The following is a 25,445-nucleotide window of genomic DNA, read 5'->3' on the forward strand; positions in this document are numbered from 1 at the left end:
GGTGAAATGAAACTATCTGAAACTGGCCTACCACAAGTTTCTGAACCTGGACTGATACAATAAGTTATTATATATATATTATGTATAAAAAGTTGTTTACATCAAGTGGAATTGGCAATTCATGCTTATACTTTTTTTTTTTTTTTAAATCTAAGCAGGGCAGAAATCTAGACTAAAAAGTATTTTTCTCTGCAGTAAATCAAATAGCTTCTTTCATGAACATTCGTTTAAAACCTGAAATAATTAACAAAACCAGAAAATCCATCCACACTACAATCACTCGAAACTGGACATTTCTTAGAAAACAAGAATAAAAAGTAACTACTTTCTCCCCCGAAAGTGTCCAGAGGATCCAGTCTGCTTGTTACACAACTGCAACTCTACAAATGCCCTGCTAGTTTAACTTGTATTTGACATACATGGATACATTAATTTCTCTGTATGTGTTATGTGTGTGATGTGGTGATACATCAGGCCAGAGAACTTGTTTTTTTATGCCACTAACATCACCCAGTCTTAAATTGGACCCTTAGTTTACACACACACACACACACACACACACACACACACACACACACAAATTTTAGCATGCTATACACAAGCTGCAGCACAACAGGATGGTAATGCGATGATAAGACAGGGCTAATGCTCTTTCTGCCCAAAATAAATTTCAGAATTTCACATTATTTTTTCTTAAAAAAAAAAAAAAGGAAAAAAAAAAAACCAAACCCAATTTTGCTCTAATGATAAAATATATTAAGATCTAATTAGAAACAAGTAAGCTCAGAAGTAGAATTTGCCTGAAAACACACCTTCTATAAGCAGTGTTTATTACCTCCTCACTGGCTAAAAAACACAGTTTTCATGAAATATTTTTTCTTTTTAAATTTTGCTGAGAAACTGAAATTAAAGGAATTTACAGAAAGGTACATAAGTTTCTCTTAAATGGTTGATGAAAAACAAGAGTATACACTTAGTGTTAGTGACAGAGAGCAAGTCTGAGCACCTACAGCGGAAAAGCAGAATATATTTTTGCTCCCAGTTACACAATTACAATGGGTAATTATCAACCAATTACTTGTTCTGCAACTTCTCTTTCAATGACACTCATAGATTCTTCAGCTGTTAAAAGTAAAACATGTAACCAAAGTAAGTTAACTATGTACCCACAAACTATTCCAGGATTGTAGAACTTCAATGCCCTCCCCCTGTCCCCACCCCACAAAAAAATAAAAGGAAAGGAACTATTTCCCCAACACCCCACAGAGGCTGCACAATTCTTGGCAAGACATGCAAATCATTGGATTAAAAAAAAAACAATAAACAAACAACAAAAAACATCCCTGCAAACTTCAAGGCATTTATCCAGCATTCTCGCAGGGCTCAAAATAAAACTAAAAGACCAAGGGTGGAGTAGGGGAAAATGTCGAATCATTCTGGGTTCCCCGTGATTAGTGTATCACTTTAGTCACAGAACAAGGTACAGATACCTAGAAGTAAGTGGATTTGCCTTTCCAGTGGGTCATTTGTTGCCCAAGTAGATGACAGCAGGAACTTTAGAACCACGCTTGTTAAACAGTCTGTATTCATTAATCACTTGCATTCACACTTAAAAACAAAAACTAACAAAATAATAAAGAAAAGACTATTCGGTACCGGAGATTAAATAACCATGTGTAGTCTCTTGAAATAAATTTGATTCCTTAAGAAGTCTAATTACTTTCAGTTGCCTTTTTTTAAATAACTATATATATATATATATGTATATATATATATTTGTATATATTATCCTGTGATTCTACTTATGGTTCCTCTGCTGCGTTGAAGATCTAGGAGCATAAAAGCCTTGTGTCCCACATGAACGGTGGCTCTAATGCTGCAGAAAGGTTACAAATAGGCAGTCTGGTCCTTCATTGATCTGGACTATCCATGGCTTCATTGTAAGTGATTATCCTTTTGGGATCTAGAGGCAAAGTGAAAAAGTAAACTAATTAAACAAATTCAAAGCAAAACCTTGCAATTAACCCAGAAACAAATCTCAAACAATCATTTAAATTGCGACCCTTCTAATTAAAACAAATTTAAAGGCCATTTCTTCTTTGGTATTATCCATATGTGATCTAGTTTCTCAACCCAAACTGTGGCTGTTAAGCACTCCTAATAAATTCCCAAAAACAATGTCCTCTACCACCCAGTAAAGGCTTGAACCTCTAGAGACTATGTTTCAAGTTCATTTAAGTAAGTTTTCCTTGTGACAACAAAAATAGCAAATGTAAAGGCAAGGAGAAATAAGCTCAAGTCATAAAACAATTTAATAGAGAAATTCTTGGGTTTATTTTGTTTTTAGCAAGGAATTCAGCAAGGTCTCATGTGATCCAGGCTGTTCTCAAAACTTGCTATGTAGCTGACCTTGATTGAACTCCTGTGTCCTTCTACATCTTGTGCCATCATGCCCTAGCCTAAAGTCTAAATATATTTTAAATGATAGTGGGATGTTTGGCAAGGACTGGCTGGCAAAAAACAAAAAACAAAAAACAAAACAAAAAAACCCTAACACCAAATATTTCATGGTAATAATCAACTAAATCACAATAACTAGCTTAGTTCTAATCACTTATTTACTCCTTATTTCCCACAATATTATCTCCATCTTTATTCTCAGCAAACATAAATGTAGGTAGGACCCAAGATACAAAGCACATGCCTAAAATATAAAAGGCCTTGAGTCCAATCATATCAGAAGAAATTTTTTTGACTACAAGGCTATTTTTTTAATGCTATCCTAAATTCTTATTCATTAGCTATTTTGTGCTCCCTTCTAGAGAAAGCATTAAAATTTTGTTTTATATTTACATACTGATGTTTGTATATGTTCACACCTATGGCATGGCATATATAAAGGGCAAGGGACAACAACAATTTTGGAGTTATATTTTCTCCACCTGACCACCTTTATTTATATGGGCTTTGGAAATTAAATTTACATTTTAAAGTTTGGCGGTTGGCACCTTTACTTGCTACACACCTAATCAGTAAAGACTATTTTATTGTTATTATGATAGCCTGGCTAGCTTTGATCTCAGAAAATAGCCTGACTCTGCTGGGATTAAAGGTGTGTGATTCTAACTAAACCTACTATGAGTATAAACAATATTTTTTGTTCTACATTATTTCCAAGAACTGCTGGGATTCTTGCAATATATAGTCCAGGTTGGCTATTTTTTTAAAAAGTTAGTATGCTTTAGTAAACAGGAAAACCAGGAAGCCAGGTGGTAGAGGGGTATGTGTTTAATTCCAACACTTGGGAGGCAGAGGCAAGTGAATCTCTGCATTCAAGGACAACTTGGTCTACATAGTATGTTCTAAGACAGCCAAGAGCTACACAAAGATAAGATACTCTTGGCTAGAAAAACCAAACAAAAAAACAACAAAGCCAAGGAACATTAGCTTGGTAGCAGAGTACTTTCCTCATCCACTTAAGGTTCTGGAGTCTTCCATCCTTCCCTCTCCCTCGAGATGAGCATGCAAACCTTTAATTCATTATTTAATAGAAAGGAAGAGATTTGAAAATAATACTTAAGAACTCAAGTTATCTTACTTTATCTTCGCTTAAAGTGATAGCTCATACTTTAAGTTCCATTTGAGGCAGGCCAGGCTCTGAGTTTGAGGCCAACCTGGTCTACTGATGGAGTTCCAGGACAGCCACAACTAGAGAGAAACCCCTATCTCAAAAAAAGCAAAACAAAACCACAAAGAATAAGCCTGGCTTACTTAATAAGAAGATAATACAAAAATATCATTTTTAGAACTCCAAAGACAACCTGCCATGAAGATAATACTTATCCCTACAGTCAATAGCCATTTTACAGTTTTGTATTTTGTAGTCTCTTTCCCATTCACATTTGATTTGAAATGTATAAAGAAAAAATTCAACTGTTTGCTAATTAATTATCTTTGGCTGTAAACAAAAGACTTGATCGTTGACTCTAAGAAGTCACAAAACCAGCAATGATAACCTAAGGGTGCGATAATGGCACACATACCTTGGCATAACCAACTAGCCTCTAATGAGACTTAAGATCCACTCAACAAAAAGGAAATCATTCCTGGTACTGGAAACCTAGCCAAATACCTACGGCTAGTAAAATCATGGATCTTGGGTGGGAACATATAATCACCACTTTACTAATTCAGCATAATCCTAACTATACTCTAAATAATATTTGTTCCTATATGGACAAGTGTATGTAACCCTCACCCCACATAAAAGAATCTTCTCTGCCAGGCAGTGGTGGTGCACGTCTTTAGTCCCAGCACTTGGGAGGCAGAGGCAGGTGGATTTCTGAGTTTGAGGCCAGCCTGGTCTACAGAGTGAGTTCCAGGACAGCCAGAGATACACAGAGAAATCCCGTCTCAAAAAAAACAAAACAAAACAAAAAAATCTTCTCTGCAACACACAGACCATTAAAAAAATCCTCTCCTAGTAATGTCACAGAAGCTATACCCATTAAGTCTCACTAACATAACTGCTTAGATATATGAACTGAACAAGGAAAACAACAGACATGCTAAGTAAATGAGCAAATCCAGGAGCTTCAACACAACACAAAGAACTAAAGCCAACTAAGAAACACCTGAGAACTGAAAAAGTCTTCCCCAGAAAAGAGCACACCAATTGATTATCCAATACCAAATGGTGAGCCCTGAAAACATACACATACAAGTAACATTATACAAACTGAACAGGTTATTTATGTAATTAGCAATTTGAAAGCAATCAAAGACAACATATAGATTGTATACCCACTCCCTGTCCTACTTGTTCAATTTTGGTTATGGGAGGATAAAAGTGAATGCTATTCTTTTTATTTCCAAACACCATTCCACACAGTTTAAATGTTTTTCTAACACTGAATATTATCCTAAAATATGAAAATTTCAGTTCTTAAGGTATCTTTTTGTTTACCATACAAACATAAGCTAAAGGTAAAAACATTTATATTGATTTCCTCAAAAACATTTGTATTTGGAAAGGACAGGAAGGCACTGGGAAAGGCTGTACTGGGGGCTCATATCCAAGTCCTTATGTATATTAACCATAAGCTCTACAACTAAGTATAAAACTCTTAGCCTCTACAGGCATGGTAGCACACACCTTTAACCCCAGTACTTAGATCTATGTAAGTTTAAGGCCACCCAGGTCTACAAAGAAAACCTGTCTAGAAAAAAAAAAACAAAACTATTTTAAAGGGTAGAGTTTCCATCTTCCCTGCAAAACCGTTGCCAGGATAGCCTTAAATTTAAAGCTTCAACCTTCAAAGAGATGGGATTATAGTCACTCTTTAGTAGTCTTGGTATGGCTCTTCTTTTGACAAGTTGTTTTTGTTTTTTGTTTTTTTTTGTTTTTTGTTTTTTTGTTTTTTTTTTTTGTTTTTTTCGAGACAGGGTTTCTCTGTATATCCCTGGCTGTCCTGGAACTCACTCTGTAGACCAGGCTGGCCTCGAACTCAGAAATCCTCCTGTCTCTGCCTCCCAAGTGCTGGGATTAAAGGCGTGCGCCACCACCGCCCGGCAACAAGTTGTTAATGTAATACAAAAAATAAAGCCTGTTCACTTGGATATGTCACGATTCCAATTATTCTCACTATAAAACAAATGTCATAATTTTTTATTAGTATTAACATTTTAAGTAGCAAACCATTCTTACCTTGCTTCTGCAAATTCCATATAGATTCCATTTCTGTAAGAGAGGAAAAAATTATTTTAATGAGTGCTAAATAAAACTCTGCTTTTATCTCTAACATGTGAAAAAACCTAGACTGCTGGGATAAAGGTGGAGCTGACTGATAATAGAATAGCTCTATGCAACATAAGACACTAAAATTTTGAAATAACTTTTAGTACCATCTGGGTTACGTTCATGTTGATTATGAAGAATCAATCACTGGGCTGGCAGGATTGCTTCCTACCAAGTCTAATGTCAAGTTCAGACCTACGTGGTAGAAGAATGCTGGTTGTTCATTGACCTCCACACATTGGGGAAATAGATACATGTGTGTATGTACACATACACACACACAAAATTATTAAAAGCCAATTATTAATGTGAAATTGACAAGATTCTGTGTTCACAAAATAGCAAAAGAGATAGCAAAGATATGCAAAAGTCTCCATATATTAAATGTTATTTTCCATCTATTACCCCAGTACACAAAGCTTTACAGCAGACATCTAAAAAAAATTTTTCTTTTTTTTGGTTTTTGGAGACAGGGTTTCTCTGTGTAGCCCTGGCTGTTCTTGGAACTCACTCTGCAGACCAGTCTGGCCTCGAACTCAGAAATCCGCCTACCTCTGCCTCCTTTGAATAGTTTGATCATTCAACTTTATAAATACAAGAGGAAGACCTTTGTATTTCTCTACCTGGGATTATCTGTTTTTTTTTGTTTTGTTTTTTGTTTTTCAAGACAGAGTTTCTCTGTGTAGTCGTGGCTGTCCTGGAACTCACTCTATAGACCAGGCTAGCATCGAACTCTTGAACTCAGAAATCTGCCTGCCTCTGCCTCCCAAGTGCTGGGACTAAAGGCGTGCACCACCGTCCGGAGAGATTATCTTTTAGTGTTTGTGGAGTTTTGCTTTTCCTTTTTTCTGAGACAGGGCTTCTTTGTGTAGCCCAGACTGTTCTATGTTCTAAACTCTGTAGAACAGGTAGGCTTCAAACTCAAGAGATCCATCTACCTCTACCTATCAAGTGTTGGGCTTAAAGGCTTTTACCCCCACTGAGCTTTCTGGAATATTCTAATCTATCTTCTTTCTACTGAAGTTACCAGAAAAATAAACCCTACTACCTACAAATTAGTGCACTCTACAAATTAATCATCGAGCTGAGTAACAGCTCTTTAACAAGCTTTTGCTTTTTAATTTTTATTGGTTATTTTATTTAATTAATGTTATCCAACAAGCTCTTTAAAAAAAAAAAAAAGATTTACTTAATTACTTTATGTATTTGAGTACTCTGTAACTGTCTTCAGACACTCCAGAAGAGGGTATTGGATTCCATTATAGATGGTTGTGAGCTACCACGTGGTTGCTGGGAATTGAACTCAGGACCTCTGGAAGAACAATCAGTGCTCTTAACTGCTGAGCCATCTCCACAGCCCAGAAAAGTCTACCTTTAATTTATAAAACACTAGGATAGGGCTGGAGAGATGGCTTAGTGGTTAAGAGCACTGACTGCTCTTCCAGAGGTCCTGAGTTCAAATCCCAGCAACCACATGGTGGCTCGCAACCATCTGTAATGAGATCTGATGCCCTCTTCTGGTGTGTCTGAAGACAGCTACAGTGTATTCATATATAATAAATAAATAAATCTTTAAAAAAACAAAAAAAACACTAGGATATTCATCTGTTCCTTTTTTCCTTTTCTTAATTTTTTTCATCTTTATCTTTATTTCTTTTTTTTTTTTTTTTTTGGTTTTTCGAGACAGGGTTTCTCTGTACAGCCCTGGCTATCCTGGAGCTCACTTTGTAGACCATGCTGGCCTCAAACTCAGAAATCCGCCTGCCTCTGCCTCCCAAGTGCTGGGATTAAAGGCGTGTGCCACCACTGTCAGGCCATCTTTATCTTTCAAGACAGGGTTTGTGTAGACCAGGCTGGCCTCCAACTCAGACTCACCTGCCTCTGCACACACCAAACAAGTACAAAGTAATTGAGAGTGTAAGGAACAAAACCAGTTGAATACTCTATAGCTTTCTTCCAAGATTTACCTTTATATGTATATGCATGCCTGTAAGACACATGCATGAATGCAGGTCTTCAAGACCTGACATGGATGCCATGAACTGCATGCTAATGAGCCATCTCTCTAGCCCTATCCTGTGGTTTTCAGCATGTAACCATCATCCTTTGAGCAGTAGCTCCTTTTGCTGAATAAGAGACTCTCCCTCTCAGCCATGTCTCTAGGGAGTCTTGGTTCTTTCCTCTTAATGGAAAATGTACTATTTATTTAGAAGCCAAAATCTGAGTGTGCCTTATCTGTGTTTGTTGCTATTGGATGGAAACCATTCTCTCATTCTGTCTATGTTGAGACATGTAGCTTGGCCTCCCAAGATGACTTTGAGCCCCTGCCTATACCTCCCAAGTGGTGTGATTACAGGCACTTATCATCAAGCATGCTAATATATTCTATATATGCTAATATAATTATATTCTATAATTATAGTGAATATTAATAGTTTATCCTTAGAAATATCTGGCCATCTTATTTCAAAGCTTTTTATTGCCCCTATACATGCACTTTCCCACTGTTCTGTTCTTTTTTCCGCAATGGATTAAACATTGTTTTATGTATCAGGCAATATATATATATATGTATATGTATATGTATGTGTATGTATATACATACACATACATATATACACACACATACACATATACATACATATATACACACTCATATATACATACATACATGTATGTGTATGTATGTGTGTGTGTATATATATATATATATCCTCAGTTCTCCTTTTGTTTTCAGACATATTCTGAATTACCTAGTTTGGGCCCTGAGTTTGTAATATACTGCATTAGCCTCTCAAACAGACTGAAGTACAGGCCTGTACTACCATACCAGGCCCTGCTTTTTTGTCTGCCTAATTTTGACCTGGCTCCAGGTCTCAAAGTCTGAGTTATAATTGTTGGTCTGGAATTGGTAATTTCCTAAATCCATACAAAAGTCAACAATCACATTCACATTAAAAAATAAAAATAAGGGGGCTGGAGAGTAGGCTCAGCGGTTAAGAGCACGGACTGCTCTTCCAGAGGTCCTGAGTTCAAATCCCAGCAACCACATGGTGGCTCACAACCATCCATAAAAAAAAAAGAGAGATTGGATGCCCTCTTCTGGTGTGTCCGAAGACAGCTACAGTGTACTCATAATAAAATAAATTAAAAAATCTTTAAAAAAAAATAAAAATAAGGACTGAATGGCTTAGCACTGGCTGTTCTTCCAGATGTCTTAAGTTCAATTCCCAGCACCCACATAGCAGCTCATAACTGTAACTCCAATTCCAGGGGATCCTCTTCTGGCCTCCATAGGTTCCTATGTGCACAAGTACACATATACACAAACAAAACTTTTTAAAAGACCATCAGGTGTGGTGGCACTTAGGAGGCAGAGGCAGGTGGATTTGAGTTTTAGGCCAGCCTGATCTAAAGGTTCCAACGCAACACAGTCAGTCCCTTTATGCAAACAAACATACAAGCAAAATCCCATCCATCAAAATCCAGTTTAAATGCTCTTTGATACTGGAAATCCTCTTACCTCTATTGAAACTCTTTTATTTGTAGCCTCCTCCTGACATTTATAATCTTGCAATACATGCTTGTGCTTTTTTCCTTGACCTATGTGTTTTTGAGGAAAAGAGCTTGCATTGTAGGCTAGCCTTGTACTCTATGTGTAGGATGACCTTAAATTCAGTTCTTCCACCTCCTAAATGTAGTTACATGCATATATCACTAATATGTAAATTGAGTGGTACTAGCTAACTCTACCAAATATACCTAGCCTCCCTCTACAAATTAAAAGTTTCTCCCTGACAAAGTAATTCTCTCATAAATAACCAAGTACTTTAGTCTATGGTGGGTTACTTCTTAAGAAAATGAAAAACCACACTTTCAAATTAATGACTCCTTCACAGTAGAGAAATTGTGGGGGTGGGGGACCAAGCTGAGGATAGATTTTAGACCTTCAGTTTCTAATCAAAGAAGACAATTAGAACTATACCAAGTAGGGGTTGGAGAGATGGTTCCGAGGTTAAGAGCTCTTCCAAAGGTCTTGAGTTCAATTCCCAGCAACCACATGATGGCTCACAATCACCTGACCTGTAAAGGGATCTGATGCCCTCTTCTGGTGTGTCTGAGGACAGCTATAGTGTACTCATATACCTAAAATAATTCTTTAAAAAAGGAAAGAAAAGGAACTACACCAAATGTGTATGTGTGTGTCAGAGGGGGCAAGGGTGGAGAGAGAAAAAAAAATTTTTTTGCAAGGCCAAACTTGAAACTGGAGAACCAAACTATCTATGCTAATAACCTGCTACAAATTGCACTCAACAGTTATCTGAAATATATTTTATACTAGTAGCTTTTCCAAAAGATATTAGCTTTGGGTGATTAAAAAATCAGATACTCAGCCGAGCGGTGGTGGCACACGCCTTTAATCCTAGCACTTGGGAGGCAGAGGCAGGTGGATTTCTAAGACCAGCCTGGTCTACAGAGAGAGTTCCAGGACAGCCAGAGCTATACAGAGAAACCCTGTCTCAAAAAACAAAAAACAAAAAACAAAACAAAACAAAAAAAAAAAAAAATCAGATACTCTAACCTAGCTGGCACACAGATCTTAGAAACCATTTATTCTACTATCATTTTAACATTTTCATTTTCACTGCAATTTCTAGCACAATAATCACTGGACTTTTAAGAAAATTCAGAAGGTAAAGAACTTGCTGCCAAGCCTATAGACCTGAGCCTGACCTCTAGGATCTACTTCCACTAGTTCATCCTTACATGATAAATGTCACAATTTTATTCTTAACTGACTTTAGCTAATGGATAGCTTTTAAGTTATCTCACTTATCTCAACACTAAGTATAAATTCTATCATCTCCATTTTTGTGACATCAGAGTTTTAACTGTTTTTTCGCTGACTTATTATATATACTCAGTTCTCCCTCTTTTTACAACTTTTCGTTAAGATTTTTATTTTGTGTAGTTGTGTACCTAGTACCTGAGGAAGATAGTACATGTGAGCTACCATGTGGATGCTCTGAAGAGATGGTTGGCTCTCAAACACTGAAATTACTTCTGCTCCATGTTGCTTAGACTGGCCTCAAACTTTTTCTATGGCCAAGACTGGTCTTAAACTTGGAATTATCTTGACTCAGCTTCAGCAGTAGCTGGAATCCCAGGCCTGTGCTAAAGCCCAAATTTCTATTATTGTTGTCTTATTACCTTGTCTATTTTGTATGTGAGTATGTATATGCAACCTGTATGAAAAGATCACAAGGCACCCACAGGAGCTGGTCCTCTTCATCTACCACGTGGGTCCCACAGATAGAACCCAGGACTATTACTTCAAAGCCCTACATTGGTTTTTGAAGTAGGGCTTCACAATGTTTAGACTATGTAACTTTGAACTCCTGGGCCTCTGTCTTTGTTTCCAAAGTACTGGTAAAGGCTGAATTACTACACATAGTCTATTTTTTTTTTTTAATGAGCATAACAAAACGTCAGCATTTTGAATGTTTGAGATGCTTTGGTGGATATGAGCCAGGCAAGATCAACTTTGAGTTAGCTTTTCAACCCAATAGGCAACTCCCATCACCTTTATACATATGACTTTAAATTACTTTAACCATTTTAAAACCATGGCTTGTCTCAAAATCATTGTATCTTTTATCAAAAAACATATCCAGAACACAGAAATAACCACTAAATCTCAACAACTAAAATACAAAAAGGCAGGCATGACACAGGCCTTATAGTCCCAGGGTTTAGGAGGCAGAGACAAATAGATCTCCTAGTCTACAAAGTGAGTTTCAAGACAGCCAGAGCTAATCAGTGAGTTGCCTCCAAAACATGGTAGGGCAGCAAACTTCGGCAAATACTAAGACATTTTTGCAAAGGCATACAAATGGTTAATAAGCAAATGAAAAGATGTTAAATTATTACTCATCAGAAAAGTATAAATAAACTGGGCAGAGAACATAGCTCCATAGAACAAACACTGGCTATTCTTCCAGAGGATCTGGGTTCAATTCCCAGCACTCATATGGTGTCTCGGAACTGTATGTAACTCCAGTTTCAGTGTCTCTTCTGGCCTGCAGGAGTACCAGGTACATATGGCATACATACAGATGTAGGCAAACCATCACATAAAGATAATTTTAAAAAAATATATAAATTATAAGATACTATCCACCCCTCACAACCAATGGGATCCTACTATTAAACAGAAGCTGAGCTGGCCAAGATGTGAAGCAATCCAAACCCTTTTTTTGGTTTTTCGAGACAGGGTTTCTCTGTATAGTCCTGGCTGTCCTGGAACTCACTCTGTAGACCAGGCTGTCCTGGAACTCAGAAATCCACCTGCCTCTGCCTCCCAAGTGCTGGGATCAAAGACGTGCGCCACCACTGCCCGGCCCTTGTGTACTCTTAGTAGTACAATGTAAAACTGCTGTGAAAAACAGTACAATATTTCTTAAAATCACAAGAATCGAACTCAGTATTGAAAGGCTATTTCTACATCCATGCTCAGGGTGTTAATAGCTAAAATGTAGAAGCAAAACAAGTGTCTATCACAGATACAGAAGAATGGAGAACTATAACACATATATTCCCAGCTTTAAAAAGAAATGAAGGCTATACCTTTTTAATATGGCTATGATCCTAATTTCAATACCCAGAACAGAGAGAAAGAAACAGAGATAGGTTGATTTGACTCTGCTATAATTAAAACACAGTGACTCCTCAGAATTTTTTTATGCTAAGGAGAAATGAGCTGGGACAGGGATCAAGAAACACGAAGAAGTAGCAGTTGGTTCTTTAGGCTAGCCTAGTCTACATAATGAGACCTTGTCTAACAAAACTCCAAGAGACATTAATCATTACTTTATCATGACATAAAAAGAAAGAGAAAGAACCTACTTTCAGTTGATAGTTGACACTGCTCTATCATGGCACACAAAGATAAAAATTTGTAGTATGAGGGAATGAAAGGGCTTATTATCCATGCATGCTAAGCAAACACTCTACCACTAAGTTTTACATCCAACCAAGTTTTATTTTTCTTTTTCAGATAGATTTTTTTTTTTCTTTTTGGTTTTTTGGGTTTTTTTTCGAGACAGGGTTTCTCTGTATAGCCCTGGAACTCACTCTGTAGACCAGGCTGGCCTCGAACTCAGAAATCCGCCTGCCTCTGCCTCCCAAGTGCTGGGATTAAAGGCGTGCACTACCACCGCCCAGCTCAGATAGATCTTATATATCTCAAGATAGTCTTAAACTCTAATTAATTAAACTCCTTATCTTGCTTTCCCTCCCAAGTGCTGGGATTACAGGCTTACACTAACCAAGCTGGGTTTTCAGTTTAATAGTCATTTAATTGTCTTTCTTTCTGAGAAGGGTCTCTATATATAGCCCTAGCTGTCCTGTAACTCAATAGTAAATCAGGTTGCTAGAGTGCTAAGATTAAAGGATTGATGATTCATCACACCACACCAGGCTAATGGTCATTTTTTTTTTAGATTATTTATTTAATGTATATGAGCACACTGTAGCTGTCTTCAGACACACCAGAAGAGGGCTTACAGATGGTTGTGAGCCACCATGTGGTTGCTGGGGATTAACTCAGGACCTCTGGTAGAGCTGTGAGTGCTCTTAACCACTAAGCCATCTCTCCAGCACGAACAGTCATTTCTTAAAGTCCATAGCACAATATATACATATGAAGAACTAAGAGAAAAATGCCAACTGGACTACAAATGCTGTATGTTCCTTATGCTTTATCTGTCATTTAATCTTTAATTGCAACAAGCTTTTACATTAAAAATAAAAAGTAACAGTACTGCAAGTTATTAATATTAAGCCTAAAGTAGGTACCATCCCTACTGAAATGACATTACACACCCTCCTCCTACTTAATATTACTAAATTAAATTGATGAATGGTCTATTTTTGAAGCTAGAGGAAATGTACAAAACTTCCAATTCTAAGCCTAATTTAAACATAGTAAACTACTACTCAACTGAAAAGACCAAAACACTTAACACAATATACAAACAGGTACTCTTGATAGTCCAGTTAAACTCAAATGATTTTCCTTTTAAAGTTTAGAAAAATAAATAAATAAAAGACTCCAGAGACGGCTCAATGGTTAATACTTGCTGCTCTTCCAAATGGCTGGATTTTGGTTAATCAGCTCACACATAAGGCAGTTCACAACTATTTGTAACTCTGTATTTTCAAAATACTGATTCAAAACAGATTCAAATAGAAAAATGAAAAATCAGTAGGTCAACTAATCACTGCTGAACCAACAAATATTTAGTAGTAATTCAAAAAACCTGCCCTCCTAGAACCAAAATTAACAATTACCTGCTCAGTTCTGTTCTATTTAGGCAAAACAATACCTGTCTGGTCACTTATTAGTGCTCAACTGCAAAAATTCAAGCTGATGTACTTTATTAAATTCAGTGTAATTGCAAACATGTAAAATGGTATTTAGTTTATCTGTATCACTTATACATAAGAAAGAAAGAAAAGAAAGGGAGAAAGAGAAATAAGAGACGGAAGGAAGGAGGGAGGGAGCAAAAAGCCTAGGTGGTGAACACACCTTTAATCCCAATAGAGGCAGAAAGATCTTTTGAGTTTCAGGACAACAACAAAGAAACCCTGTCTCAAGGGGAAAACAAAAACAAAATATAAAGCTGGGAGAAGTGACACATACCTTTAATCCTTGTTCAGGAGGCAGAGGCAGGCCAGTCTCTGAAGCCAGCCAGGTCTACAAAGCCAGAGCTACAGAAAGAGACCCTTTCTTTAAGAAAGAAAAATATCAGCTAGAAGGATGGCTCAGGTCTAACAAGCCTTTAATCCTAGCACTTTAGAGGCAGAGTCCTGTGGATTTGTGAAACCAGCCTTGGTCAACAGTGAAATACTGCCTCAAAAAAATAAATATGGCTGAAAATACAGTTCAGTGGTAGCATATACAAAACCTGGATTTCAACTCCAGTAATACTAAAAAAGGAATTTTTTGCAGGTCTAGTCTGAGCAATGAAATCCCTGGCTCTAAGAAACAAAAATCTACACAAAAAGCCACCAACTAACCACCTACTGGAACAAGATCATCTCAATGTCTTCCTAATATCACAAACTACAAGACACTGTGACTTTCTATAGTAGGCCCTAGAGAACAGATGACACAGAAAATGACACCAAAACTACCCAACTATCCTCACAGAATTTAACATATATAATTAAACACACCGTAAGAACTTAATAGGCATCTCTTCTGCTCTACTTTCAGCTTCTAAACGTTTATTTCCAAGGAGACCTGGAGAACAAGTCAAAACAATCTTACCTGCCAAGATTCCAAAAATGCTTCATAAATCAGAAGCTATAATAGATAGTGTATGCCTTTAAATAAAATCTTTGAAGAAACTTCAACCTCAGCCACCCCTTCTTGCCCTCTACCTTCTACAAGGTGTATCTTGTAGCCTTAGTTGTCCTTAAGTGGCTATGTTGACAAGGTTGGCCTGGATTACAGATCAATCTGCTAGGTGTGACTCAACACCTAACTCCTTTAAAAAAAAAAAAAGCAATAGCCGGGCAGTGGTGGTGCGCACCTTTAATCCCAGCACTTGGGAGGCAGAGGCAGGCAGATTTCTGAGTTCAAGGCCAGCCTGGTCTACAGAGTGAGTTCCAGGACAGCCAGAGCTACACAGAGAAACCCTGTCTCAAAAAAACCTTAAAAAAAAAAAAGTCCATGTCTTTTAGTTTGCAGATCAAGAAAGGCAAATCACTGGGGGAAATCCCAAGGTCCTAACCCTAAAGAGCTTCAGGAAATTAGTGGACACTGAGAAGAATCAGTCTTTGCTAGGAAAGGAGGAAAGTGCCTCAATCCCAAATAGCCAGCCCTAAACAAATATGAGATTTAAGCATGCTATATTCTTACATGTGTGTAAGATTATATGGATAAAAATAATAAAGAGGTTGTGAATTTGGGGACACAGCATAAGTTTGAAGAGAGGAGTGAGTGATGTGAAAATACTGTCACATTACTGTGTATGAAATTATCAAAAACCTTTTTAAATTTATAAAAGGCTGGGCTCTGAAGATGGCTCAGCAGTTAGAATCACCTCCTGCTCCCTAAGTTAGATTCCCAGAATCCACATTGAACAGTTCACAACTGCCTGTACCTCCAGAAGACCCAATATCCCCTTAGTACCCAAAAGCTCAAGTGTATACCAACATAGACAATCAGACAGACACACACTTACATACAAAAATTCTTGATGAGGGGAAAAAAACTGAGTTGGAAATAAGGCTAGTGGTTAAGAAGGGTATTCTTCCAAGTTTGGTTCCCAGCACCTACATGGTGGCTCACAGACATCTCTGTAACTGCAGATCCAGAGGATGACACACTCTTCTAAAATTTACAGGCACTGGTGTGGTACAAAAAGAAAAGCAGACCAAAAATTCAAACACATAAATTCATCTTCTTAAAAGATAAAGTCACAGTTATTCTTCTCTAAGTCAAGTTTCTTCTAGAGAAAATGTAATTCTTCATCCCTACAATCTGATGGGCTCCCTCTTTCCTACAGATGAAAAGTCATTACCAAAATTAACCAGTATTTAATTAAAAAATACTAGAACTCAGAAAGCAAGAGGCAGGCAGGTATTTGAGTTCAAGGCCAGCCTCATCTACATAGCTAGTTCCAGGATAGCCAGGACCACACAGATTGTCTCTAAAAACAAATTACCACCTGCAGTATGTACTAGATGTTTATACTCAAAGGAGTAGAAATGAGATGAAAGGATGCAAATCAAAACTACTGCTTTCTCTTGGTGTGGTGGAGGATGCCTTCAATCCCAGCACTCCAGAGGCAGAGGCAGGTGGGTCGCTTGAGTTCCAGACCAGTCCAGTCTACAAAACCAGTTCCAGGATAGCCACGGTTACACAAAAAACCCTGTCTCCAAAAAAAAAAAAATGCTATTCAGCAATTTAATTTTCCAAGTGAGGAATCTGCCATGGCACAAGTATGGAGGTCAGAGGACCACTTATGGGAGTCAGTTCTCTCCTTTGACCTTGTGGTAATCAGGAATTGGAAATCAGGTCATAGGGCTTGGAAGCTCAAGCTTGTGTCTTTGCCTACTGAAAGCCATCTCTACCAGCTCTAAAGAATTCTGTTGGCAGGGTTAGGATACCAAGTGGGGGTGGTTGGGTTTGTGGTTTTTTTCAAGACAGGGTTTCTCTGTGTAGCCCTAGCTATCCCTACAACTTGCTCTGTAGACCAGGCTGTCCTCAACTCAGAAATCCTCCTGCCTCTGCCTTCCAAGTGCTGATAAGATTATACTACCATTGCCATGTCAGAAAATACATTTTATGCAAGTTCTTAATTCCCTGCCTGGCATGTATTAAGAGCAAGAAGACTCAACCCTTAGTAGTTAGGGAACAAAGATTTAAAGGTAACACCACAGCCTAACAGCAAATTCTTAAAATAAAAGTTAGTTATATTCAGTCGTTAGCCCGAAACTTGAAGTATATCTGATTCCTTCTTATTTATGAACAAGCAACTATCTTACTTCAGACTTTCCAAATAACTAGAACAAATACAGTCCACCAAGCCTACTACTGGTTCCTTTACATGACTTTACTACTACAGAAGACAAAAAAAACAAAAGAAAAAACAAAAAACAAACAAACAAACAAAACACCAAAAAACAAAAAAGCTAGTCTTAGCCAGGCAGTGGTGGTGCAGGCCTTTAATCCCAGCACTTGGGAGGCAGAGGCAGGCAGATTTCTGAGTTCAAGGCCAGCCTGGTCTACAGAGTGAGTTCCAGGACAGCCAGGGCTAGAGAAACCCTGTGTCGAAAAACAAAACAAAAACACTGGTCTTCTCAAGGCTGATCAATCCACGTGCCATTACTTTTTAATAAACCACTTAGCATTTTTTTCCAAGGGAGGAAAGTTTGATGTTTCTCTTTTCTGACTCTTCAAAAAGATTGCCCAATTCATTATAAGCAATTAAAACCATGAAATGTTTTGCCAATAAAGTAGTATATATTTCAAGAAGCCAAGAAAGGGAGGTCAAATTTGGTGGCATACACAGGCAATCCCAGAAGCAACTGGGATGTAGAGGATCAGGATTTAAAACCCATTTGGGTAATATAAGACCTTGACTCTATCACTTAAAAAAAAAAAACTGTGAGACCCCACACGAACAAATTAAGGTTATCCTTTAAGCAACATGAAAACCCTTTGTCTAATTATGTGATCAATTATGCCTTTCTTTATCATTTTTATGTTGGAAAACTACATACATTCTTCTAAACTTTATAATTTCCAAAAACCTCAAATCAACTAACAATTAACTGATACTAATTCTTACCCAGTCATTCATAATATAGAATATCAAATATATATGTACACGCACATACGTGCGCACGTGCACACACACACATACATACATATACATACACACAGACACACACAGACACACACACACAGTTATCAGCACATTGGAATCTTTGAAAAAGAAACAAATGAGTTACCTTTAGTGTGATATACAATAGCAGCCCTCAGGTCAAAAGAACCCCAGCTATCATTCCTTTCTAGGCCTCTCTGGTATCTCTGTTCTTTGGCGGAGCCTAACAAAGTGTTCGTAGGAGAGGCCAGAGGATTTTGATTTTCTATTTCGTAGTCCTTTGAGAGAAACACTAAAGCACCTTGACTACTGGTGTCTGCTTTTTGCAGGTCACCTATATGACTGGGTTCCAAGGATAAGGCTCCACTCTCAGTAGTCCCAGGTTTTAGAATGTTACCCAGAACTTGAGGACTAGTCCGTTTTTCCAGCTCATAAGCCTTGGGAAACACAGGATGCTCAGTTCCTGAGGGAATTATTTCAGCACCCTGTGAAACCAAAGTGGCAGGATATTCTCCTTGAAATGTCACTTCCATCACTTTATGATCTGATGACTTTCCAATAACTGTCTCTGGGCCAGCACTGGGTTCATTTATAAATGATAAACCCCACTGATTCTGGAATATATCCCCCAGGTTTTGCTGATCTGTTTGGGAGGGCAGATCTACTTGTGCACTTAACAGCACTGTTTGCATATTTGAAGGGTAGATAAAAAGGCTAGACTTAATTTGTTCAACAGCTGCTGAAGTCAGACTCATGTCCTGAAGAACTGAATCAGTCCCAGTAGAGATGGATGTTAAAGTATTAGCAGCAGTAGTTAGCAGTGGCTGACCCCCAGATGGATACACACTTCCATCAGTTCCTGCTAAAACAGGCCCATTAGAAAAATTGGCAGAAGTAACAGATTTCAGAGCTGACATGGGGACCTGGGATAATCGACTTGAAGACTGGGTCTGAGTTTCCCCAGTAGATGATGATGATGAAGAAGATGAAGATGGTGACACAGAAGAGTTCTGTACAGTTTTGTTGAGGTTTTCCTTAACTTTGCTTGCATAACTTATTTTAGGAACTATTTTTGCACTGCTATTGTCCACTGGAAAAACTGGGGGTGGCTTAAACAAGGTCCATGAGTCCTCTTTGGAGGCAGCAGCTGAGGCATGCTTTCCTTTAGGCCGATCATCAAATTTTTTGCTACTCAAACCAGGTTTAATATCTGAGCTTTTACGAAGCATGTCACCCATAGCAGGTTTTCCACGACTTGTTCCTCCAGGTCCAGTTTCATATTTCCAAATAGGCTTCGAACCATCTACTCGAGTTCCCTTTTGTTCACTATAGTCAGGCTTTAAAGTTTCAAGTCCCTGTTTTAACGCTGGGACACTAGTCTCTTGCATTATCTTGTCCTGCACTAAATTAAGGTTCTCACAACCCTTGGCACTATTGCGCCTAGCTTTCCTTTTTTTAGGAGTAGTATATCCACTCTCAGATCCACTACCATCATTATCTGCTCCTTTGCTCATATAACCATTAGCAATATAGCCTGAACTATTTGTTATAACACCATTTGGAATTGCTATAGTATCGGTCTTATCTATAGCCTGGGTCTCTCCAGATTTATTTTCATAAGATTTCCCATTCTTTTTGTCCATACTGTTTTTCTGAATAAAATTCTTGGTTTTGATTCCTGCTTTTCCAAAGGTGCTGGTCTTTACAGTCTGCTTCAGGCTCGTGTCTACAACTTGCTGGTTGCCATTGAGGACCCTGGAAATAGGGTTGGTAGCTTCATCAGAACTGAGGCTCTTTAAAGATATTTCTCTTTCTCCAGCATTACCATTTATTTCACCATAGCCTATAGAAGGAAAGCAAAAACAAACAAAACACATACATTTAAATCACAGTAGTACTAAGACTGAACACCTTTATTGAACTCCAAATACTAAGCTGTAGGGTTTGTCATACTACATCTCTACGTAAGGAAACTTGTAAGCCCATTTTACAGATTATGACATATGGTTCAATGCCAGGCAGAACTAGGACAACTCACATCAGGTCCATCTACTGGGCCAGCAGCCAGAATTAACTAGAAAAATCAGGACCTTTCAAGCAGCATGCCATAATATTCCTCTAAATTATCTAAACAGAATAAACCTTATGAATTACACCAATGAGGTGGTTTTAAAAACTGAAGCAAGATGATTGTTGCATGTTTGAAGCGACCCTGAGCTACAGAGTGGAACCTTATCTCAAACACCCACTATTTAGAACCAGTGCTACTTCATAAACTGTAAAACGAAAATAAAAATAAGGCCATGAACTTTGCCTCCTTTGCATGACCACTGAATTCAATCCCTAGTACTACCCCCACCCCCAAAAAAGATATTAAGGGCTCTGAGTGACTAGTTGCCAGTGTCTATCAGACAAAGCCATAAGGCCTGTGGACTTTCCCAAAGTAGTCACATTTAACTCCACATAAGAGCATACCATAACACATGAAACAAAAATATGTACCAAATCTTTTTCTAACCCTTATTAAAACTCATTCTCTTATTTTCGCTTACTTTCAGCTTCTACTTGGGTTAAAGGACCAGGAAAGAAAAAGTTAACAAGCAGATCAAGGAGTAGCAGAACTAGAAATCTTGTCTAGAAACCAAAGCTTTCTACCTGCTTGCAACACTTACGTGCTAACAAGACTACAATGAAATGAATCTAATATTCTAAAGCAGTCAAGTATTTGAACACAGACTTTACTCTTTACAGCTAACATTGTTTTGAAAACAAGTTTTTCTGTGTATCCCTGACTGTTCTAGAACTGTCACTGAGCTCAGAGACCTACCTGCCTTTGCCTCTGCCTCCCAAGTGCTGGGATTAAAGGCATGCGCAACCACTGCCCAGCTTACAGTTAGTTAACTCTTATTGGAAGTGGTTTACTGGGTCAATCACAGCTCTTTCTACTAATAAAAATGGCAATTGGCTACCAATTGTTTTATGACCTCAAAAGACCTTGGGAAACCCTCAATTCTAACAGTAATCAAACAGCAAATACATTTTCTTCTGTATGAACTTCCAGAAAATAAAAAAACATAGTTTTGTAAAAACCAACTACAGACAATACTCTTTTTGCTTGTTTTTTTGACACAGGATTTCTGTGTAGCCCTAACCATCCTGAAACTCACTGAGATTTGCCTGCCTCTGCCTCCCAATACTGGGTTTAAAGGTGTGGGCAGCCACTGCCCTGCATCAGAAATACATACATACTGGCATGTATCACATTCAAGGCCCAACCCTTAGTAATTAGGAAAAAATAACTTCCTTATTTCCAACATTACATTACCATTTTTCATTTTCTAAAAACTATGATAGCCAATCAGACTTCCTATGTTGCTGTGAGCTGAGCTTGTCATACTAGGCAGGTCTTCTACTACTAAGCAGTAAGGTCTCATATAAAAGCTCTCATGGAGCTGATGTGGTGGGATATGACTTCAATCCTAACACTGAGGATACAGAAGAGGAAAATCTGAGTTTGAAGCCAGCCTACATGATAAATTCCAGGCCAGTCAGGGCTACTAAGACACTGTCTCAAATGATTTTTTTTTCCCTCAGAAAGAGGCTATGAGACAAAATGGTTGTTTTCTATAACATATTCTTTAAAAATGCAAAATGTTAATTAAGCCAGGTCTAGTGACATGTACCCCTGCAATTTTGTCTCAAACAAAAACAAAAATTAGGGGCAGGGAGATCCAAATCAATAGATTTGCCTGGACCAAAGGCAACCAAGAGAAGAACTACTTTACTATTTAATATAAGTTAAGCAATATCTGTATCTTCTGCCTCATTAATCTTAATTTTACATATTTAAACTAAAGGTGGGCAATGTTACATGTAATAATAATAATTGAAGTTAAAAAAAGCTGAATCACAACACAGAATTTTAAGTAAACTAGAACATTCTACCTAAGTTTACTAGTAGCTCAGATACCAGAAATAAATCACGGGGGGGGGGGGGGGGGGGGGAGTTCAGATAGCAAATGGTGGCCCACACTAATTCCAGCTTCCTAGGAGGGTAAGGCACCAGAATTAAAAATTAAAATATAAAGGGCTGAGTTGGGCTGGAGAAATGGTTCAGCAGTTCAGAGCACTGACTCTTCTTCCTTAAGTCCTGACTTCAGTTCCCAGCAACTACATGGTGGCTCACAACCATCTCTGAATCCAATGGCCTTTTCCGGTGTGCCTTAAGATAGCTACAGTGTACTCATACACATTGTCTATCTACTATACCAAGGGTCCTAGGTTCAATTCTAAGTTACAAAACGCAACCTACTATGCAGCTTTTAATAAATCTCACAAATACATAGTTGTCTCCCTGTGGAGTATAAAAAGCATCTTTTAAAGCTTAGATATTTAAGAAAAATATGAAGATGGCAGTTGTTACAGAGACAAATTAAAAAATCCCTGTGTCTTTATTACTTAGGGCTGCCGTGATAACTCCACGACAAATGGACTCAGCAAAACCTGATCCCCAATACATCCAGCTTTTGGATTGGACGTTGCAATTACTCAACATGTTTCCTGTGCCCTCTCTTCTGGATCCAGAAAACCAATTTCTCATAGGTTTAGGAGTAATGGTTCATAAAAACCCATTAAGTATGTCCCAAACATTTTCTAGATTTCTTAGCACTGTGCCCAACGACCAAACCACATATGGAAAAGCAGTTCAGCCCAACTATTAATATTCTCTCAATTTTCTAAACTGAGTTCCCCTCATTCTTCATCCCAGTTTAAGACAATTTTGGGGAGGGCCACCTCCAACTAATGGTTCAGGGTCTGCATCTCTATGCAGTGATGAGTCCTATGGAGAATATATAAACCTCGTAAAAGACAAATTCTAAATCTATGAACAGTACCATTTGACAACCTTGATACTACTGTCTCACCTTCTGAAAACCAAAACTAATACAGTTACATAACTCCTAAGTTTCTAGGCTGCTGTAAATCCTTACAATTAAACACTTCTGCTCTATCATCAGTCCCTACCATCCTACAAAATCAAATCTGATATCTATCCAGCTCTGTCTTCAAAGTTACATTGTCTACAGTAAGATTTTCACCAGTAACTACTTATATTATGTGACAGGCTAAGTTTAACATTTTTTCTAAGCATTCTTTTCAGTTAAAAATCTGTGAATATATAAACTTTGATGCTTAGTTTTTAAGTATCACAAGACTCCACATTTAATATGTTAAATAACACTCAGTTTGGGGATGAAAGTCTGTTTTAAAACGCACCAAACTCTTTAACCACTATTAAAAGGTCTTGTCCAAGGTAAGGGGTTAGTGACAACTTCATAGACAAGTCACTTCCAGTTCATTGCTAAAGAAACAGGGGACCCCAAACTGCCGGTGTTGTCCATCCAGTCGAGCATCTGATTAATCCCTCCCACAAAGTCACTACCCCAGCTGAGAAGTTTAGGTATTGAGTGGAAAACGAATGGAACAAGGTTTGAGAGGTTGTTTCTCCCCCCCACCATTTTTTTTTTTTTTTGGTAGGAAATGCGCTGCTCTAAAGAAAAAAGGCCTAAGTGAAAAAGCCTTTGAGGCGGAGTCGTGAGCAAACCTGGCAGGAGATGAGATTCCTGTGGCAGAGAAACTCGTGACCCGGGAGCTTGGTTCCCGCTGGGTACCCCACCCGGCCTCAGGCACCGCCTCTACCCAAAAAGAATCCCCTCGCCCCTCGCAGGCCGGTGGAGCGCTGCGGCCGCCGCCCGGGTCTCCTTCCCCCTCAAGCTCCTCTTCGAGGCCCGCTCCCCGCCCGGCCGCCCGCGCCTCCCGCCGCACCCGGGAGCGGGAAACGCGGCCGTCGGCGCGCGGGTCCACGGTGCAGGCCGCTCCCCTCGTGGCCGCTTCCCTCCCCCACCTCAACCGCCCCCGCCCCTCACCCCAGGGACCCGCCCGGGGCCGCGCGGCCGCCACCGGGTTACACAACCCGGCGGGGGGAGGGGCGGCGGGCGGCGGCCGCCCGCAGTGCGGGGGACCCGGAAAAGGGCCGCAGAGGGTCCCGGGGCAGCGGTGCCAGCGTGCCGTGTGGCCTTCGGCACCCTTCCCCCTCCGCTCCTCAGCCGGCCGGAGTCGGTGACAGGAATCGGCTTCCAACATGGCGGACAGGAAGCGGCCCCGCGAGGAGAGAACATTCCAGCCTCGTCGGCTCGCAGGCGAGCGGGCCAGGGGCGCCAGTCTTCGGAGGTGCCTCGCGTACAGACAGCGGGGTCCGGCGCCCAAGATAGGCGTTTAGGGGTAGAAATGACCCGAGGGACGATGGGGTCCCAGCCTCCCTCCCACCCAGGCGGCAAACCCCAAGGCCACAGGTGGGCTTGGGGTGGCGGGTGAGGGAGGACGCTTCCTCAACTCAGCCCTCAGCCCGGCTCCTCGCCGCCTGCAAGCGGGTCTCGCGACACCACCCGAATCGGGATTCACTAGGCCTGAATTACATACACCTCGAGGGAATTTTTTTTTTTTTTTTGGGCGGCCGAGTTTCACCCCTTCTTAGGGCCCCCACATCCAGGGCCGCACTAGAGGGGAAAAATAAGGCTGGACTTCCAAGGCCGACCGTACAGGTCTGCTCCGGCCGGGGCGGGGGCCGAGGAAGGTCACGCTGGCCTGGCTGGGCCTCTCCCATGCTAAAGGGAAGGAGAGGGCGCTGCAATCCCCACCTCGCGGCCCGCGCCCGGGAAGAATGGAAGGGGGCATCCCCGGCCCGGCGGGACGCACACCCCGACCGGGTCCGCGCTTTTCACATCTAGCCCCACCCCCATCCCTCCCCCCAACCCAGTCCCCTTCCCCCACCGCCCTCCCTCTCAGACCTGTTTTCTTCTTCGGCGTTTCCTGGTGCTGCTGGAGGGTGTGTTTCTGCTCATGTTTCAGCGGCTTGGGCTGGGCCTTGGGGCTGCCCTCGGCTCCATGCTGCAGGTATTGGTGAGGCTGCTGGTGATGGTGGTGGTGGTGGTGGTTGTGGCTGTGGTTGTAGAAATAATAATGGTGGTGGTGGTGCGACTGCTGCTGCTGCTGCTGCTGGGGGTGATGGTGCGGATGGTGGTGGCTGTGATGGTGCTGAGGCTGTGGCTGGCCGGGCTTCTCCTCCATTGAAAGCGGCTGGGACTCCCTGGCTGAGGCTGCGGGCTGCTGCACCGTCAGGATCTGAGACTGCTTCTCCGCGCTCGCTCAGTATATCTGAGTTCGTCTCGCCAGCGCACTGGTTAAGC

General features: G+C 39.8%; 1 protein-coding gene across 1 annotated transcript; it reads right to left on the bottom strand.

The window, feature by feature from the left end:
- Window positions 1-1,344: 1,344 nt before the first annotated feature.
- On the bottom strand, window positions 1,345-25,445 carry Nufip2 (nuclear FMR1 interacting protein 2). The gene is made up of 4 exons (XM_028759245.1): window positions 25,047-25,445; window positions 18,326-20,041; window positions 5,708-5,740; window positions 1,345-1,963 (listed from the first exon to the last, which is right to left on the bottom strand). The coding sequence occupies exons 1-4, from the start codon at window positions 25,324-25,326 to the stop codon at window positions 1,911-1,913; spliced, it is 2,082 nt and encodes a 693-aa protein (XP_028615078.1). The 5' UTR covers window positions 25,327-25,445; the 3' UTR covers window positions 1,345-1,910.

The sequence above is a fragment of the Grammomys surdaster genome, unplaced genomic scaffold, assembly GCF_004785775.1.
Source record: "Grammomys surdaster isolate TR1022 unplaced genomic scaffold, NIH_TR_1.0 126278, whole genome shotgun sequence".
NCBI classification, from domain to species: Eukaryota; Metazoa; Chordata; class Mammalia; order Rodentia; family Muridae; genus Grammomys; species Grammomys surdaster.

Bases quoted from the DNA above. Each gene is read 5' to 3' on its own strand.
- Nufip2 (XM_028759245.1), bottom strand. From the start codon at position 25,326: ATGGAGGAGAAGCCCGGCCAGCCACAGCCTCAGCACCATCACAGCCAC. The intron at 20,042-25,046 runs GTCTGAGAGGGA...TTCCTTCTATAG, and splicing joins AACGCCGAAGAAGAAAACAG to GCTATGGTGAAATAAATGGT. The intron at 5,741-18,325 runs GTAACTCATTTG...CCTCTCTTACAG, and splicing joins TATTGTATATCACACTAAAG to AAATGGAATCTATATGGAAT.